Raw genomic sequence first — 20,707 nt, forward strand, 5'->3', positions numbered from 1 at the left:
CATTTCCAAAGGGGCGTCACCAACGGACGCCGCTCAAATGCCTCTGGGCGCAATTGGATAGTCCTTCAACCAATCAGACCAACGATCCGGGTGACCTAGCAGCGACAGCGGCATCAACGGGCAGCTGCGCTTCGGTGGCCGCCATGTTGAATGTAAACAAAAGCTGCTCGCTGTGCCTGCGTCGTCATAGTGTAAAACCCGCCCTCAACGGTTGTGATTGGTGTAGGCCAAAACCTCACCCGGTTGTGATTGGTGTAAAGCTCGCCTCAACGGTTGTGATTGGTGTAAAGCTCGCCTCAACGGTTGTGATTGGTGTAAAGCTCGCCTCAACGGTTGTGATTGGTGTAAAGCTCGCCTCAACGGTTGTTATTGGTGCCTTGATTTGGAAAAATTGGAAATGGGTTTGAATGGGCTCTGGGCCAGACTGACTTGCAGAGCAAATCTCAAATTTGCCAGAAGTTCGTCAGGGTTTTCCCAGGCTACCCCCAACGGAAAATGTAATGCTAAATTTGAAATATTAACAGACCCAAACGGAATCTGCGGATTTTTGGCAGAATTTTGCAAACTGTTTTTCTGCTTAAGGCTGAAGATGTGGCAACATTCAGAGTTTAAGTAAATTTTTTTTTACATGTTCTTTGTTTAAAATCTGCGGAAAATACATGGCCCTGATGATTAATTATGGTAACAGTTAATCTGTCTTGAAAAATTGTACAAGGGTTTTCTTTAGTGCAGAGGGTGTGTGATGCAGAGACAATAGACTTGAAGCCATAAATCTGTGAAAATGGCCATTTCCTCACCAAAATGTAGCCAAACTTTGGAGCGTTATTCAGCCTGACACGGATGTCTTGGATCAGAGGTGCCCAAATTCTTTCATATGAAGGGCCAAAATGTATCTGGATGGAAGGCCACGGGCCAAAAATAAATGTTGATGTTGAAGAACACCGTAATTCTTGCCATTTTCCATAGAAGTTTACCAGCACTGTGCATTACATTGGCGTTAAACTCAGATTATGTACTTTTTAACTGCACAAAATGTACATTTCATAGTCATTATTTTTAAAATAAGAGGAGAATAAGCATGAACATGTCAAATCCATGGCGGGCCAAAACAAAGAGAGCACGGGCCAAACTTGGCCTGCGGGCCCCAAATTGGGCGGCCTTGTCTTAGATAGTCTGGTTTCATATGATACCGATATCTATCTACTGTATCTCTGTATCAGTGAACAGACAGAGCCCTGGAGCCCCACACATGTAAACAGCGGACTGTTCCTTTTGTGTCGCTGCGTTTGTTAGGCGGTACCTTGTGGCTGAGGTGATTCCAGCAGTGCAGCCACGACTTGAAGATGGGAGAGTGAGGAGGAACACCTGCAGCCAACCTGACAACACATAGCACAAGCGGTCACGCTCAAGCATCAGGATTTTACTAATAAAATATTGATAGGTGGATATTTTCAGCATACATGTATGTAGTGTACTACACAAGGAGGTTAGTCTGGGGACAACCTTCACACACACAGGGAGGGAATTGGAGCCTATAATGTGTGAATCTATTATAAGTATTTCCATATAAGGATTAGTTCTGAGGTAATATTGTCCCACACAAATAGATTGGATAGATTGGAATGTGTGAAGCCCCAAAAAGTATAAAGGAGGAGTTATGCTCAACGTTTGTCTCGCTGTCATGCGAGTTAGTTCACTGTTTTGAATAAAGCTGCATTTAATCTGAAATCATCAGACTCGTCTCCAAACATAATTTCTGAGTTATCAGCCGATAACAAATATGAGATTTGGATTTGTCATATTTTATTTATACAACTTTTAAGTTATATCTTCTGTACATTTTCTGCACACTGCCAGGAATACAATTCTATAGTAAATATTAGGGATGTTTTAAATAGGTATTAATGTGTGAAGATTACAACCAGTTGAGATAAAAAAATTATTGCAATTTTTACACGTCCCAAGGCGTTTAAAAACTACTTTAGGTTTCACTTGTTTGACTTCAGACATCACTACGTGTTCTAAGTTTATTTATTTGAAGATTTTTTTTTTATGTATTATTTATTTTGTTGTGGGATTTGTTTGTGTTATTGAAAATAATACCATTTCGAAAAAATTCTAAAAAAGGTCATAGTATAGTATGTTGAAATAATTCAAAAAAGTCATAGTATAGTATGTTGAAAAAGTAAAAAAAAGTCATAGTATAGTATGTTGAAAAAATAAAAAAGTCATAGTATAGTATGTCGAAAAAATTTAAAAAAGTCATAGTATAGTATGTTTAAAAAGTAAAAAAGGTCATAGTATAGTATGTTGAAAAAATAAAAAAGTCACATTATAGTATGTTGAAAAAAATTCAATAAAAGTCATATTATAGTATGTTGAAAAAAATCAATAAAAGTCATAGTATAGTATGTTGAAAAGTTTTAAAAAGTCATAGTATAGTATGTCGAAAAAATTCAAAAAAAGTCATAGTATAGTATGTTGAAAAAGTAAAAAAGGTCATAGTATAGTATGTTGAAAAAGTAAAAAAGGTCATAGTATAGTATGTTGAAAAAATAAAAAAGTCATATTATAGTATGTTGAAAAAAATTCAAAAAAAGTCATAGTATAGTATGTCGAAAAAATTCAAGTCATAGTATAGTATGTTGAAAAATGTTTTTAAAAAGTCATAGTATAGTATGTTGAAAAAAGTTTAAAAAAGGTCATAGTATAGTATGTTGAAAAAGTAAAAAAAAAGGTCATAGTATAGTGTGTTGAAAAAAGTAAAAAAACGTCATAGTATAGTATGTTGAAAAATGTAAAAAAAAGTCATAGTATAGTATGTTGAAAAAAGTAAAAAAAAGTCATAGTATAGTATGTTGAAAAAAGTAAAAAAAAGTCATAGTATAGTATGTCGACAAAATTCTAAAAAAGGTCATAGTATAGTATGTTGAAATAATTCAAAAAAGTCATAGTATAGTATGTTGAAAAAGTAAAAAAAAAGGTCATAGTATAGTATATTGAAAAAATAAAAAAAGTCATAGTATACTATGTTGAAAAAATTCAAAAAAGTCATAGTATAGTATGTTGAAAAAAGTTTTTAAAAAGTCATAGTATAGTATGTTGAAAAAAGTTAAAAAAGGTCATAGTATAGTATGTTGAAAAAATTAAAAAAATCATAGTATAATATGTTGAAAAAATAAAAGTCATAGTATAGTATGTTGAAAAAATTCAAAAAAGTCATAGTATAGTATGTTGAAAAAAAGTTTAAAAAAGGTCATAGTATAGTATGTTGAAAAAGTAAAAAAAGGTCATAGTATAGTATGTTAAAAAAAAGTCATAGTATAGTATGTTGAAAAAGTAAAAAAGGTCATAGTATAGTATGTTGAAAAAAAAAGTCATAGTATAGTATGTTGAAAAAGTAAAAAAAAGGTCATAGTATAGTATGTTGAAAAAAAAAGTCATAGTATAGTATGTTGAAAAAATTAAAAAGTCATAGTATAGTATGTCGAAAAAATTAAAAAAAGTCATAGTATAGTATGTTGAAAAAGTAAAAAAAGGTCATAGTATAGTATGTTGAAAAAATAAAAAAGTCATATTATAGTATGTTGAAAAAAATTCAATAAAAGTCATATTATAGTATGTTGAAAAAAAACAATAAAAGTCATAGTATAGTATGTTGAAAAAAGTTTTAAAAAGTCATTGTATAGTATGTCGAAAAAATTCGAAAAAGTCATAGTATAGTATGTTGAAAAAGTAAAAGAGGTCATAGTATAGTATGTTGAAAAAATAAAAAAGTCATATTATAGTATGTTGAAAAAAATTCAAAAAAGTCATAGTATAGTATGTCGAAAAAATTCAAGTCATAGTATAGTATGTTGAAAAATGTTTTAAAAAAGTCATAGTATAGTATGTTGAAAAAAGTTTAAAAAAAGGTCATAGTATAGTATGTTGAAAAAGTAAAAAAAAAGGTCATAGTATAGTATGTTGAAAAAATAAGTCATAGTATAGTATGTTGAAAAATTTAAAAAAGTCATAGTATAGTATGTTGAAAAAAGTTTAAAAAAGGTCATAGTATAGTATGTTGAAAAAATAAGTCATAGTATAGTATGTTGAAAAAATTCAAAAAAGTCATAGTATAGTATGTTGAAAAAATAAAAAAGTCATAGTATAATATGTTCAAAAAAATTAAAAAAGTCATAGTAAAGTATGTCGAAAAAAGTCATAAAAAAGCCTAATGTTGAAGAGAATGACTCACCCACAGTTGTTGACTGCCATAATATCGGCCACCAGCATGAATGGGTATGTAAGAGCACTCACTGCAATCTAGAGAAAAACACAGTCCGTTAATATGAAGAAATGTTGCCTATGAGAAACATTTCAAACAACAGTTTTAAATGTAGAACTTACGCCCATCACAAACTTAGTGTAGCTTCGTACCGCCGAGGCCTGAGTGAACTGCAACAGAAACCCAAAGAGAGGGGTGAAAGAGTACTTCTTAAGCTTTACATGCAACGGGAAATCAAAATGAATTCAGTTCAATTAAACTATAGATAACAAGACTGGGTTTAATGTTTATAATATAGCATTATTTTATTAAGTGTTAACCACTGTTTTTAAATAATTTTTAGTGTTTACATTTTATTGTCTTGTTGTAATTTTTTGTAATTTTGTAAGTTTGTTTGTATTCTTTCATTTCTTTTCTGGTCTGTATATAAATAAAGTTGAGTTGAGTTGATAGCACGTGTATACCTCATATTTTATCTTTTGAGATCACTTTGCTATTCAGAACAGCATCTTGACGAATAAATACATTTTTTTACACTTTATTCTTATCTTCTGGATCAGATTTACCATGACTTCTTAAGAACTGACACCACATCAGTTACATAGAGACAGAAAACAATGTACGCGTGATGCAGAGACAGAGACCCAAAGCCACGTCTGTGGAAACGGCCAGTTTTTCCCTCGCCAAAATTTAGCCAAACTTTGGAGCGTTATTTAGCAAGACATGGATTCCTTAGATCGTCTAGTTTCCTATGAAACCAATATTTTCAGTCTGGCATTAAAACGGAGCCTCTTAAAGCTACATTGTGTAAGAATTACTCCCATCTAGCGTTGAGATCATATATCGCAATCAACTCTCTCTCGCCACGCAGTATTGCAGCTATGGTAGCCTTCACGCTTCAAAAAGTGAAGGTGTACAAAAGGCCGTCTATCAGCCGTCATTGTTGGTATTTCAAGATGGCGCATCATTATGGAGCGTCTACCCCAGTTCATGCAAGCGCAAATGTAAAATTCCAAGCTAATAGGAATACTTGAAATTGATGGTGGAGGTAAATATTAATGAAAAAGGACAAGTTTGTGAACGGGCAACACAGATTTTGATAATGAACAACTAAACACGTTACACACTGGGGCTTTAAGATCGATCTCAGGATGTTATAGCCTGACAAGCCAGACCCACATCCAGATGTTGGGTCTGGGAACTCACCATTGACGGAGCTCAATCCGAGGGGCGGGATAAATGGTTGTCTTTCAAATTCCCTCTGCACGCAATAGGATAGCGCTACAACCAGGCAGAGCGACGCTAGTCGATAGAGTAAACTTTTGCCGTATCCGGTCGGCAAAACTCCGAACACATCTTCCTTTTTTAAGAATGACTTCAGTGCCGTTCTTTGTTCTTTTCTCAAAGAAAAGCTGAACTCCAAGTCTTCCGGAGTCGCGACCAAAGCCGATTCCAAAGACCGCTGTTCTCCAGCAGCAGCAGCGGCCATCTTCTTTGTTTTCAAGTAGCAGGGAATTCACGCGGCACCGTCGCAACTCTGCCATCATTATGTTAAGCCCCGCCCACCGACTCTATACACGATGTGATTGGCCTGACTGGAGTTTGGTTTTTCCAGCTCGCAAGCCAACGCAGAGTTGCTAGACTGAGCCTGGGTGCTAATTACATTTGCTGCCGCTAGGGGGCGTCTAGATGTCTAGGCTAAGGATGTTATGAATATTAATTTAGATTCAAGATCGATTTCAATCGGAAAATTGATTATTTTGAACCGAGCCCTAACGCTTTATACATTTGTTCAAAAGTTTAATCAGTAAGGTATTCATTACCATAGCTTGTTGTCTTTCGTACACTCGCTCTCTTCTACCATCCATAAAGGTGAGGGACTTACACTTTCGTCTACAGCGTAGGTGTTAATAAAGTGAGCCAGGAGGTTACAAAACCACAGGAAGAGGACTTCTCCCGCCACGTGGGGTATGAGCCCGCTGCAAACACACAAAACACTGCTCAGCCTGATGGAGGACAAAGATCGAGGTAATCATGTCATAAAGACTTCACCAATCAACAGTTAAATATCAACACTACATCTTACACTACTACGTTTTAACTTTTAAGCTGTGTTTTTAGACAAAAACTATCTTTGTCCATATTAACACGTCTAACAACAAATATCACATGACCGTTCACACACACTGGGCACGTGAGTGCCGGTGTCAACAGGAAGCAGATTGTCTGACGTTACTCTGCGGTTGAAAATCACGGATGTAGAAGTATAAAATACCAACATGGCATCATGACTTTGCGTAAACATACACGCCACTTTCCTAAAGCTAAGAGGCGTGTGATCTATACGCGTTTTGAGCTATCCGCGTGTATGTCTACGCCGTATACAGCGGATATAGTATAGTATGTCGCCATGGCGTCAATTCACGTGCAATCGCAATAATGTAAGTCAATGGAGGCCAAACAGCGTTGATAAACACGCTAAAAAGAGAGTATGCGTCTTCATAACATGCCAATAATGGCATTGGAATTGGCGTGTTATACAGTACAGGCCAAAAGTTTGGACACACCTTCTCATTCAAATGCGTTTCCTTTTATTTTCATGACTATTTACATTGTAGAATCTACAATGTAAATAGTCATGAAAATAAAGGGGTGTCAAACTCAATTTCCCAGAGGGCCACGCTGGGAAATAAGAATCACATCAAGGGCCAGACATGTTTAGTTTATTGACATGTGTTTATTTAATCGAAAAAGTCAAATATCTTTGACTGTATTATTGCACGTGTCATATAGTCTTCTCACTCACAGTTTGGTCCACATGAAGTCCTAAAGAAGTCAGGAAAAAGTACCTCAGCCATCATAGGAAAAGAAGCGCCCAAAAACGTCGGAAAAAGTGACACAAATGTCGGAAAAAGTGACACAAATGTCGGAAAAAGTGACAAAAATGACGGAAAAAGTACAAAAACGTTGGAAAAAGTGACAAAAGTGTCAAAAAAAAATCCGAAAAAGTGACAAAAATGTCAGAATTTAGTTGGGCCAAAATGTATTGTGAAGCTAAATTGATATGCGGGCCGGATCATAATCTGCGAGGGGCCGGATTTGGCCCGCGGGCCTTGAGTTTGACACGTGTTGTAGATTCTCACTGAATGCATCAAAACTATGAATGAACACAAATGGAATTATGTACTTAACAAAAAAGTGTGAAATAACTGAAAACATGTCTTATATTTTAGATTCTTCAAAGTAGCCACCCTTTGCTTTTTTATTAATAAGGGAAAAACTTCCACTAATTAACCCTGACAAAGCACACCTGTGAAGGTAAAACCATTTCAGGTGACTACCTCATGAAGCTCATTGAGAGAACACCAAGGGTTAGCAGAGTTATCAAAAAAAGCAAAGGGTGGCTACTTTGAGGAATCTAAAATAAAAGACATGTTTTCAGTTATTTCACACTTTTTTGTTAAGTACATAATTCCATATGTGTTCATTCATAGTTTTGATGCCTTCAGTGAGAATCTACAATGTACAGTGCCTTGCGAAAGTATTCGGCCCCCTTGAACGTTTCGACCTTTTGCCACATTTCAGGCCTCAAACATAAAGATATAAAACTGTAATTTTTTGTGAAGAATCAACAACAAGTGGGTCCCAATTATGAAGTGGAACGAAATTCATTGGCTATTTCAAACTTTTTTAACAAATAAAAAACTGAAAAAGTGGGCGTGCAAAATTATTCAGCCCCTTTACTTTCAGTGCAGCAAACTCTCTCCAGAAGTTCAGAGAGGATCTCTGAATGATCCAATGTTGACCTAAATGACTAATGATGATAAATAGAATCCAGCTGTGTGTAATCAAGTCTCCGTATAAATGCACCTGCTCTGTGATAGTCTCAGAGGTCCGTGTAAAGCGCAGAGAGCATCATGAAGAACAAGGAACACACCAGGCAGGTCCGAGATACTGTTGTGGAGAAGTTTAAAGCCGGGTTTGGATACAAAAAGATTTCCCAAGCTTTAAACATCCCAAGGAGCACTGTGCAAGAGATAATATTGAAATGGAAGGAGTATCAGACCACTACAAATCTACGAAGACCCGGCCGTCCCTCTAAACATTCAGCTCATACAATGAGAAGACTGATCAGAGATGCAGCCAAGAGGCCCATGATCACTCTGGATGAACTGCAGAGATCTACAGCTGAGGTGGGAGACTCTGTCCATAGGACAACAATCAGTCGTATACTGCACAAATCTGGCCTTTATGGAAGAGTGGCAAGAAGAAAGCCATTTCTTAAAGATATCCATGAAAAGTGTCGTTTAAAGTTTGCCAAAAGCCACCTGGGAGACACACCAAACATGTGGAAGAAGGTGCTGTGGTCAGATGAAACCAAAATCTAACTTTTTGGCAACAATGCAAAACGTTATGTTTGGCGTAAAAGCAACACAGCTCATCACCCTGAACACACCATCCCCACTGTCAAACATGGTGGTGGCAGCATCATGGTTTGGGCCTGCTTTTCTTCAGCAGGGACAGGGAAGATGGTTAAAATTGATGGGAAGATGGATGGAGCCAAATACAGGACCATTCTGGAAGAAAACCTGATGGAGTCTGCAAAAGACCTGAGACTGGGACTGAGATTTGTCTTCCAACAAGACAATGATCCAAAACATAAAGCAAAATCTACAATGGAATGGTTCACAAATAAACATATCCAGGTGTTAGAATGGCCAAGTCAAAGTCCAGACCTGAATCCAATCGAGAATCTGTGGAAAGAACTGAAAACTGCTGTTCACAAACGCTCTCCATCCAACCTCACTGAGCTCGAGCTGTTTTGCAAGGAGGAATGGGCAAAAATGTCAGTCTCTCGATGTGCAAAACTGATAGAGACATACCCCAAGCGACTTACAGCTGTAATCTCAGCAAAAGGTGGCGCTACAAAGTATTAACTTAAGGGGGCTGAATAATTTTGCACGCCCAATATTTCAGTTTTTTATTTGTTTAAAAGGTTTGAAATATCCAATAAATTTCGTTCCACTTCATGATTGTGTCCCACTTGTTGTTGATTCTTCACAAAAAATTACAGTTTTATATCTTTATGTTTGAGGCCTGAAATGTGGCAAAAGGTCAAAAAGTTCAAGGGGGCCGAATACTTTCGCAAGGCACTGTAAATAGTCATGAAAATACAGAAAACACATTGAATGAGAAGGTGTGTCCAAACTTTTGGCCTGTACTGTACATACGCCACTTCAAGAGATCAGTCTGAAAATACAGAAATTACTTTGAAGAAAGAACAACAACGGTGAAAAATAAGAGCAGGGATTTATTATCTCGGAGCAACGACGAGGTTGAACGGTTACTGAAAGGTCTGTAAGCTACCTAACCGATAAGAGTTTCCAGAGGTCTCTGTTTGTGTCCGTCCAGACTACAAAGCATCCCCGGAGTTTTCAAACCACAATGGGGACAGCAGTGCTTCCAAATGTCTCTGTTTTAGGAGCTCAGAAACGCCAGAGTATTTCAACGTAAGGGCCGTTACAGAGTCAACGCGAGCAACGCGAACAGGCAACGTGAGCGACTCGCTCCCTTTCATAGTCTAAACAGCGGACGCAAGTAGACGCAAGCGTCACGGACGATGCGTGAAATGCAATACACCGCCCACGCAACAGGGGGCAGCAGAGCGCTCCACGGTGTTCGGTCGGCAGACCCTCCCGGAGAGTGGCTCTCGTTAGGGAGCAGCTGGCTGGCTGACTTCTGTTTATCAGATGCTGGCGTGTTTCCCCACCAGTACAGTGTGCTACGATTGGGTAGCACTGACCAATACATTAATAAAAGGTCGCGTAAACATGGTTTAGCAGGTTTTAAAAATATATAAATACATTTGGGTCTCTCTCTCTCCTGTTGTACGCTATTTCAGCCTCTTGAGGAGGGCACACAGCATAGACACACACACACACACAACGTTGATACATACCGAAAAATGTAACTCAGTAGTCCTATGTTTGATGAATTTGCTCAGCTAAGTTGATTTAATATTTTTGGATAATGTACAATATAGTATCCTATATTTAAATATAGGGCACTACTACAATACATGCAGTGTCGCCCCCACCGACAACGCATAGTATTGTGCGCACCGGCACGTCGCGTATCAAAAACTGGGACGACACATTTGGCTACGCATCGACGCATAATGGCGGCCGAAGCGTAGCGATGCGTAGCCTTGCGGACGCGTATGCGTACCGATGCGTTGACTCTGTAACGGCCCTAAGGCGTAAATGTAGCAAAAGATAATTGTTTTAAAACCAAAACGTGGTAGTGTAAATGTAGCTTAAGTATGACTTACACATAGAATCCAGCAACTCCTTCTTCTTTAAAAATCTTGATAATACAACTGAATATCCCACTGCAAATGTAACACAAACTCCATTAACATGCGCAGCATATCTGCAGTGTAAAAAAAAGCTTTGTAAAATAACTTAAAGTGCTCATATTATGCTCATTTTCAGGTTCATATCAGAATAGGTTTGCATAGTTTAATTTTCAAAAAACACCATATTTTTGTTGTACTGCACATTTGTGCAGCTCCTCTTTTCACCCTGTGTGTTGAGCTCTCTGTTTTAGCTACAGAGTGAGACCTCTCACTTCTGTTCCATCTTTGTTGGGAGTTGCACATGAACAGTACCTAGGTAAGGACTACTAGCCAGTCAGAAGCAGAGTATGAGGGCGTGCCCTGACAGTACCTAGGTAAGGACTACTAGCCAGTCAGAAGCAGAGTATGAGGACGTGCCCTGACAGTACCTAGGTAAGGACTACTAGCCAGTCAGAAGCAGAGTATGAGGGCGTGCCATGCTAGCAGCTAGGCGAGCATTATAACGTCTGTCTCTGAAGTAAAGGCTGGACTACAACAGAGCTGTTTGGAGCAGTTGGTGAACAGGGTTTTCTGTTGGAGATGGTAAGTCCCTTTGGGGGGGACTTTGGGCTTTTTCACTTTGTAAACCTATAACATGCACAAAAAAGATATATAACACAATAAAGGAAAGGGGGAAAAGCCAAAAGGCATAATATGAGCACTTTAAAGAAAAACAATGTGGCATATCTGCAGTTTCAAAAAATGTCTTACCCATACTTCACCTCTCTGCCAACAAACTGGGCCATACACCGCACTGACATAACTGCCAAAGGGAAACAAAACAGGTGATCAGCTAAACAAACGGTGTACTACTTGGTTTTTGAGAGGTCACATTTCATTCAGCCAGTATCGAGTGACATCGCGCAAACACAAAAATCATTTCAGGGAAACTTGTTTATTTCTGTTGTCATTTTTAACTGTAAAGTAAAAAGACACACAGTTAAACACGGAGCTCCGACCACGCTGACGTCTCTGCGGTCTTTAGTTTCTGTTGTGTTCCTTTGCTAAAGGTTTGGATCAACGGAAGTACATTTCAAGGATAAATGCCTGACATCCAGCGAGATGCCCCTCATCTTCCTCTCTCTGTGTGTTGCTGTTGTTTTTAAATCTCCGTTCACTTCAGGAAACAACGACAAACTTTGAGATAGCGAGCTACACGCTGAAAATGACGAAGTTTTGAAGAAAATTTGGATGGTGCAACAAGTCAGCCCTGCTCGGTTCTTTCAGGGAATGATTGTAAAGATTTACTAAGAATATGTTTAGGGTGTTTCCTCTCTAACTGGGACGTTTTGGGACTGATTGGTGGGATTGCTGTGGACCAAGTCCACACAGAGATACACTGGTAAGAGCTAATGAGGTTTAACCATGTATCTGCTCATTTAAATAGCTCACATTACTGTACTGTGTCAACAGTTAACTTAATTTAATATTGTATGTAGCGTTTTCTTCTGCGCGGTGCAAATGTTCCACCACAGAGCTGTGGAGATAGATCTGGCAATGAGACACTACTTTGCTAGCGTCTTCGATAAACCAAATCTAACGTTAGGAACAGCAACATCTCAACGCTGGTCGGCCTGACTGCTAGTTTGGGTGGTGTCATTTTCTTTAGTCCGTGGCCCAGCAGGTACATTAGGTCTCCAAGCTAACGTTAGTCAAATTGTTGACATATAAAAGCATCAAACATGCATTTTAGATGAATGAGATGAGAGTATATCCAGCTGATCCTCGTCCTGGTTTGCTCAGCGCAGTTAAAATTGTAGGATGCAGGAGTTTTTCTACCCAAAAATCAATGTAAACAAGCATCGTGATTGGGTCTAAATGTCAGCTTTAAGGGGACTGACAACACGGCACATACTGTAGGCAGCCCAAACTGGATGGATGGTCTAATCATTTAAGACATTTTTATTTTTTTTGAAATGCCAAACCTTTACTGGTTTCAGTTTCTCCAATGTGAGGATTTGTCTCTTTTTGTCTGTTTGTTGTTATTGTTAAATTGAACATCTTTGGGTTTTAAATGGTCCGCAAATCAAGGCGTTTGGAGACGTCACCTTTCCACCATTCATTGGAAAAAATAACTTCACAACCAATCAATAATGAAAATAATTTGTTGCAGCCCTAGTTTCGGTCATGACATTGTTTTTGTAGATCAGGAGGAAGCTTCCAGACACAAGACACTTTTTTTTTTTAATGGTGGAATACACTTTGACAGCCTAAATGAGGACGTACCATGAAAAGGATGAGTGGCTACTCTGGACAGGCACTGGATGATCATCTCATGTGAGGTCTGGAGAGAGGAAAATATTTGAAGAGACAACCTGGTATAAATTTAGGGCTGGGTATCATTTAAAAAAATATTACGATACCAGTACCAATACCAGTACCCTTAAAGTGATACCAATAGAGCTGCAAAGATGAGAAAAGAAGAGCACAGGTCTGACCACATGGTCAACTTTTTTCCCATACTGTGGGCCCTATTTTAACGATCTAAGCGCACGGCGTGAAGCACATGGCAGCGCATTTAGGGCGTGTCCAAATGCACTTTTGCTAGTTTGAAAAAAGGGCCCGGCGCCAGGTGCGTGGTTCTAAAGGGTTGTACTTAGTGTCCTCATTAATCAGAGGTGTGTTTTGGGCGTAACATGCAATCAACCAATCAGAGTGTCATCTCCCATTCCCTTTAAAAGCCAGGCGCGTTTGGACCATTGCTGTTATGATGGACGATTTGCACCGTAATATTTGTAATCTTTTGCATGTGTGTGTGCTGCTGTGCGTCCCTGTGTGTGTAACAAGCATAGTGTGCACGGGCTGTGCACGAGCCTAGGCGCATTTTACTAATGCTCTGTTAAAATAACAATGAAATGCTGCGTTATTGACTTTAGACCAGGTTTTCGTTGGTCAATGGTGCGATCACTTCCCACTGCTTCAAGATAGCAATACGCCCGGAATGCACCTGAACACACCTCCCTGTGAGACCAGCACGCCCATGGGTGCAGGTGCATTTGCTATTTAAACGACGTGGACGCTGGACGGGAAAATGACAACTGGGTCGGTCTTAAACTAGCAAAGACACTTATGTCGGTGCAAGATAGGGCCCTGTGTGTCTTTAACATTGATGTGGCACGCATTTGAGAGATATTTAAATAGATGCATTTCATAATGGAACATTTAAATACCATAATGACCAACAGAAAGTAGGCAGGAAGTATAACGAGACATTATAATGATATCACTTCAGTTAGACTGAATGAAAGAAGTCAGGGATGATGGACAGATGTTGGACAGATTTCACTGTTTAGGTGTTATTCAGGAGTAGGCGACCTCTCACCTCCTTCACCACTTTCCTAAGTGATGTCTGCAGCTCGTCTTTCTTGGATAGGAGCTCCACCTGCTGGATAAAGAACTAAAATTACCTTTGACAATCCTTCTCAATAGGGGTTTGCAATATGACGATATTAGATCCTTTTGTGAAATGTGTTGATGGCTGCAAAATACAAAAAAACAAAACACATATTGGCATCAGCCTTCATCTAACTATAACACCCAGGCTCTTGGGCTCTCCAGCACGTTGTTTTGTTGCCGGTGGTTGAGCACGTTCCTGCGGCCGTCCTGCGCGCTCTTTAACCCTTGTGTTGTGCTCGGGTCAAATTTGACGCGTTTTAAAAGTTTTCTTATATCAGAAATATGAGTTTCTTTCAACCAAATTGCCCCAAAATAACATGGATGCATGGATGTGCTTCGCAGGAAACATGAATGATTACTTTTCGCTGAACTTTGGGTGTTTGATTCCATTTTAAAGCATTTGAAAGAAATGGTTAAAATGGTTTCATACCAGTGTCCTGAATAAACTTTGACATGAACCAGTCTGTGATTCATTCAACATCCTCTTAACTAGCAGTCAAAATAACTATTATAATGACGAAATAATGATTTCTGTTTTGTTTTTTTTACTCAAATTAGGTACAATGTCATTTAAATAAGGTTTATTGACCATGAATTTAACTGGGGCTTCCCCAGCAGGCTGAACTGGGTTCCCTGCTTCTAAAAGGGGACACAAAGAATCTCTAGATAAAAAAATAAAAAAATAGATTTTCTAATACAGGCCACGGCAAAAAACAAAAAAAAAAAAAAACCAAACTAACATATAATCCGTACTGTTTTTTTTTTTTTTTTTTTTTTTTTTTTTTTTTTTTTTTTTTTTTTTTTTTTTTTTTTTATATTATATAAATATAAAAAAAAAAACCAAAAAAAAAAAACAACCACAACCCACCCACCCCCACACCCCCCCCCCCCCCCCACCAAAACAAAAACACACACACCCCCCCCAAAACACCCCACCACCCCCAAAAAAAAACCCAACCAACCCCCCCCCCCCCCCCCCCCCCCCCCCCCAACAAACAAAAAAAAAAAACAAACAAAACCACACCCCCCCCGCCCAAAAAACACACACCCCCACCACCCCCCCCCCCCTAAAATTAGAAAATAACTTGTAAAACTGTATTGATATTATTATAATAAATGCTTACCTGTTTCACTTTGCTCCTGACCACAGTGGAGATGGCGCTGGACATGATACGGGGTGAGAGGCCGCGGAAGAGTCCCCTCTTTCCATCTACTTTCACAATGTGACGTGCTGAAAACAAATTCATTTCCTGTCAACTGCTCTTAACCTGTCCAGTGAAACAATAAGACGTTGAGAAATCACACCTCACTCACCGTAGGAGAAGAAGCCCGGCAGGTATAAGACTCTTCGTCCAAACATAGTTGTGCCCACAGTTGGGGGAAGAGGTTCATGTCCCACCTGGAAACAACAGTGACACAACAATCATACTGACAACTATTGTATTAAATGGCCCAAAACAACAACAACACCAACAACACCAACAACAACAACAACAACAACAACAGTGTTTTCCCAAAACGGTATGCAGAGTGGATAATGCTTAAGATGCCAGATGGTATTTTAGTGATATAAAGAAGCGGTTAAGAAGACAACTTTCTGTCTTCAAAATGTCTCTGTGATAAATCATCATGCAAGGCACTGAACTGCCTTGCACTATATTTATATTTAAATCTTAAATCTAAGACTATACTGATGTTGCACTATTCCTTCCATCTCTTCAATTGTTATTGTATATTTTTTGTAATTTTGTAAATTCTGTTGTATTGTTATACTGTATACTTAACAGTATTTTTTTTTTATATTCCTTACTGTCCTTTTTCTTTTTTCTTTATATGTTAAAGGTCCCATGACATGGTGCTCTTTGGATGCTTTTATATAGACCTTAGTGGTCCCCTAATACTGTATCTGAAGTCTCTTTTATATAGACCTTAGTGGTCCCCTAATACTGTATCTGAAGTCTCTTTTATATAGACCTTAGTGGTCCCCTAATACTGTATCTGAAGTCTCTTTTATATAGACCTTAGTGGTCCCCTAATACTGTATCTGAAGTCTCTTTTATATAGACCTTAGTGGTCCCCTAATACTGTATCTGAAGTCTCTTTTATATAGACCTTAGTGGTCCCCTAATACTGTATCTGAAGTCTCTTTTATATAGACTTTAGTGGTCCCCTAATACTGTATCTGAAGTCTCTTTTATATAGACCTTAGTGGTCCCCTAATACTGTATCTGAAGTCTCTTTTATATAGGCCTTAGTGGTCCCCTAATACTGTATCTGAAGTCTCTTTTATATAGACCTTAGTGGTCCCCTAATACTGTATCTGAAGTCTCTTTTATATAGACCTTAGTGGTCCCCTAATACTGTATCTGAAGTCTCTTTTATATAGGCCTTAGTGGTCCCCTAATACTGTATCTGAAGTCTCTTTTATATAGACCTTAGTGGTCCCCTAATACTGTATCTGAAGTCTCTTTTATATAGGCCTTAGTGGTCCCCTAATACTGTATCTGAAGTCTCTTTTATATAGACCTTAGTGGTCCCCTAATACTGTATCTGAAGTCTCTTTTATATAGACCTTAGTGGTCCCATAATACTGTATCTGAAGTCTCTTTTATATAGACCTTAGTGGTCCCCTAATACTGTATCTGAAGTCAAAATTCAGCCTTGGTGCAGAATTACAGCCTCTAGAGCCAGTCCCACAATGGGCCAAATTCTCTGGGCGGGCAAAGCAGAGAAAGGGGAGGTAACCTTGCTCCTTATGACCTCATAAGGAGAAGATTCCAGATCGGCCCATCTGAGCTTTCATTTTCTCAAAGGCAGAGTAGGATACCCAGGGCTCGGTTTACACCTATCACCATTTCTAGCCACTGGGGGACCATAGGCAGGCTGGGGGAACTCATATTAATGTTAAAAAACCTCATAAAGTGAAATGTTCATGCCATGGGACCTTGAAGTGTTGTCCTTTGAGAGCAAAGATTAACCGAAGTCAAATTCCTCGTTTGTTTACGCAAACCTGGCCAATAAAGCTGATTCTATCTGTATCATGTTGTGGGCTGGGACTGGGTATTAATATTCACTCTAGTCTAGCCTCTCTAAATACAACACAGTGCATAACGTAGAGTTTTTACTGCGTGACTTTTCGTGTAACGTTAGACAGCAAATCACAAGCATTATTAGATAGGTACAGGCATTATGCATGCTTATTGGCCCACTGATGCTAGATTTACTCCTTAGGTATTGGAAATTTGGTATTGAATGACAATGCATTTTAGCATACTCAAAAAAAAGTTCAAAACCTCAGGCCCTGGTGGGATTGTTTTGTAGTCTAAAATGGTTTAATGTTGCATCAGGAGGATAAGGATTCTTCAAGCATCAAAGCTAGGGTTAGGGATTTAGGATTGTAACAATTATTACACAATTGTCTAATCGCAATAATAAATAAGCCAATTTTTTGTTTACAAAATCGCCATTTCTTTGTTTAACCGCAATTAATAAGCTACAGCCCTAAGTGGGTTATGACTGGTGATGGTAATTGTCAGGTTTATGTTCATTTAAGAAGAAAAAAAATAAGTTTTATGATAATAAAGACACGTAGTTTACTTCATAGGCAGTGTACCTGTGTTATTACATTATCTGGGTCACATAACAGTGATCTGACCAAAAGATTTATCCTGGGAATTTGTTTGCAAAAGTAATACATAAATAACTATTTTTTAAATTTGACTGAAAGAGACAATTATATTGTTAATCGCAATTATTTCTGAAACTATTAATTGTACAGTAAAATGTGGAATTGTTACAGCTCTATTTAATGTCAAAGGAAGTGGATTTCCACCAAAAACTTTTGAGGAAAAAAGGAAAATACATACTGTAGCTGTTATAATACAATAATCTGTAGGATGTTTAACATTATCAGTTCCCACAGTTTACAGAATCAACACCAGTCATTTCAAGTCAGGGTACATAGTGGACACATTTAGACTCTCAGTCAAAACTGAGGAAATATTTGATATGTTTGAGAAAAAAATATTGAACGAAATTTTCATTTATGTCTGATAAAATGATAAATTAGGCAACCCAGCTGCACTGGACGAAGCGGTTCTCTGCCGTACAGCATCTCCAGTAACTTAGCTAGCTACCGTTACCGGGAGAACAACACCCCGCAGTAGGACTCTTCTGCCCGGACAACCACAGATGAACCGACCAAGCTGGTTGTCGTTGTAATACATAAGTTACATGGGAAAGTAAGGCGACAGTTGGAGGACTCCGTAAACAACACAGCCGCGATGTTTTCATAGTCATACCGGTTGCTGTTACGTTTTGGTAACCAACGGTTGCTGTTAGACGTCGTAATCAACGGTTATACGGTTGCTGTTAGCTAGCGAGCTACATCAAGCTAACGCTACCTGTATTAGCAGCTTCACGTATAGCAGAGGGTGTGTGATGGCTGTTACTCCCGCTCCCAGCAGCAACAACGCGGTGTCCACATCCACGAGAGTCGGTGTAGCATCCTGCTCAACACCGACTTCCTGACCGGAGAGGTTTTCTGACGATTCCATCTTTAATTTACCCTAAAGTTTGGATCCCCATTAACTGTAAGAAAGACAGCTACGCTAAGCTACAAAAACAATTTCCGCTTTGAATTTTCAAAATAATATTCTCTGCCTCAGAGGTAAATTGCGGTGTGACCCTGTTGTTGTAGCGAACGAAATACAGCTGTAATAAATCCTACTCAGTTATAACACATGTAGTGTAGGTTTTATTATGATTGTTGTTCTGGCAAAATCCTCTCATCTGTCATGTGACAGCGGAACCAAAACATTTGGGCGGAGTCTCTAGCTCGTGCATCACTTTAACACACGTGCACACATGCACACATTTTTTTTTACAGTTTTGCAAGAGTACATTCAGTGGTCAAATACATGCAACTTGTCAATATGGTGACACAAGAAATATCCGAATTCACTTGCCCTGTCGCAATATGCAATACATCAATTAATCGCATATTAATCGCAAATAAAAATAAGCTGGAAATTCTTTTAATGGAAATTATTATTTTTTCCATTTTATTTATTGTTTTTGATTGTGTTTGGTTTTTATTCAAGTGCATTATTTTGTTAACAGGGACTGAGAGTCCATTTTATTGATTTTTTTGTTTGTTTTGTTCATTTATTAAAATGTTTAAAATATTTAAAATGTCTTCTAGTTCCAGTGTTAAATATTCTTTTAGAAATAAAAGTTTATTGAGCTTTGAAAAGGTGTACCTGCATTATTATTATTATGCGATTATCATTATATTAGATGAAAATGGTCTCGGAACGACAATGTTATCGTCTATCGCAATAATTTATCGTCAAAAAAACAAACAAAAAAGTAAAAAATAAACTAAGAAAAGTACAAGACATTAGTGCAATAATACACAACCATAAAATAAGAAAGTATACACAACTTTGAACACAAACGTGAACACACAAGGGTTTACCAAATTGGTTATGACATTTAAAATTTGCATAAATTAATAACAGCTGCTATATGTTAACGTTAGAAAAGAGTAGACTGGTACCAGAAATGCATCACAAAACAGAAATTTAAAAATAGTTATGACATACCATAATACATCATATAGGCTAATAAAGCCAGGTCTATGTTGTCACAATGTTTCACTGCTTAGACCTTCAGACTAGTTTTGATAAGGAGGTTAAATTAAGTTTCATTCAAGAGTCATTCAATTTATATTCTTTTGGCAATTTGTTTGTTTTGACCATTTCTGTATATGTAAAGTAGAGGAAACTTATTCTACTTTGTATATTTTTAGCCAGTTCATATGAGTACCACATCATTATGTATATATAAGTGTATTTGTTATATGCAAAGGTAAAAAAAAAAGAATAATAATAATCTCATAGAGTTTCTGAGGTCACAAGGACCCCCAAACACACATCTCCACTCTCAACATCGGGGATTATTTTCTGAATAAATTACCTACCAACATACAAGAATCAGAAACTGCAAGAAAAACTGACTCTGCAACATCCAACACTTTGTAATTAGCATTCTGTTATCTCTGATGACATCTGTTTTTCCAACAGATGAATTTAATGTGGATTTTTTTATTTAGTATCTTTTCTTTTATTGTCCATATTATTAATGTGGATTTGTTATTGTATCATCCTGTTATGATGTATGTGTATGTTGTGTGTGATGTCTTTAAGCTACTGGGTCCTTGAATTCCCCCTTGGGAATCAATAAAGTATCTATCTATCTATCTATCTATCTATCTATCTATCTATCTATCTATCTATCTATGTAACTATCTACCTATCTATCTATCTACCTACCTACCTACCTACCTACCTATCTATCTATCTATCTATCTATCTATCTATCTATCTATCTATCTATCTATCTATCTATCTATCTACCTACCTACCTACCTACCTACCTACCTACCTACCTACCTACCTATCTATCTATCTATCTACCTACCTACCTACCTACCTACCTACCTACCTACCTATCTATCTATCTATCTATCTATCTACCTACCTACCTACCTACCTACCTACCTACCTACCTACCTATCTATCTATCTACCTACCTACCTACCTACCTACCTACCTACCTACCTATCTATCTATCTATCTATCTAT

The 20,707-nt window shown here is 37.9% G+C and overlaps 1 protein-coding gene across 2 annotated transcripts in view; it reads right to left on the reverse strand.

Moving 5' to 3' along the window:
- LOC120559655 (mitochondrial carrier homolog 1-like) overlaps window positions 1–18,848 on the reverse strand; it is a 20,895-nt gene extending 2,047 nt beyond the window's left edge. The window contains exons 1-11 of one of the 2 annotated variants that reach the window (XM_039801554.1): window positions 18,464–18,847; window positions 15,375–15,459; window positions 15,185–15,291; window positions 13,987–14,049; window positions 12,891–12,948; window positions 11,376–11,427; window positions 10,599–10,658; window positions 6,153–6,246; window positions 4,390–4,437; window positions 4,238–4,305; window positions 1,301–1,376 (exon numbers count right to left, since the gene is read on the reverse strand). In XM_039801554.1, the coding sequence (XP_039657488.1) occupies window positions 1,301–1,376; window positions 4,238–4,305; window positions 4,390–4,437; window positions 6,153–6,246; window positions 10,599–10,658; window positions 11,376–11,427; window positions 12,891–12,948; window positions 13,987–14,049; window positions 15,185–15,291; window positions 15,375–15,459; window positions 18,464–18,616 (864 nt within the window). In that variant the 5' untranslated portion in view covers window positions 18,617–18,847. Of the gene's footprint in view, window positions 1–1,300; window positions 1,377–4,237; window positions 4,306–4,389; window positions 4,438–6,090; window positions 6,247–10,598; window positions 10,659–11,375; window positions 11,428–12,890; window positions 12,949–13,986; window positions 14,050–15,184; window positions 15,292–15,374; window positions 15,460–18,463 lie in introns of those variants that run through there. The other variant, XR_005639341.1, reaches the window with a different exon arrangement.
- Between the last annotated feature and the right edge of the window lie 1,859 nt (window positions 18,849–20,707).

This window comes from Perca fluviatilis, chromosome 5 (genome assembly GCF_010015445.1).
Source record: "Perca fluviatilis chromosome 5, GENO_Pfluv_1.0, whole genome shotgun sequence".
NCBI lineage: Eukaryota > Metazoa > Chordata > Actinopteri > Perciformes > Percidae > Perca > Perca fluviatilis.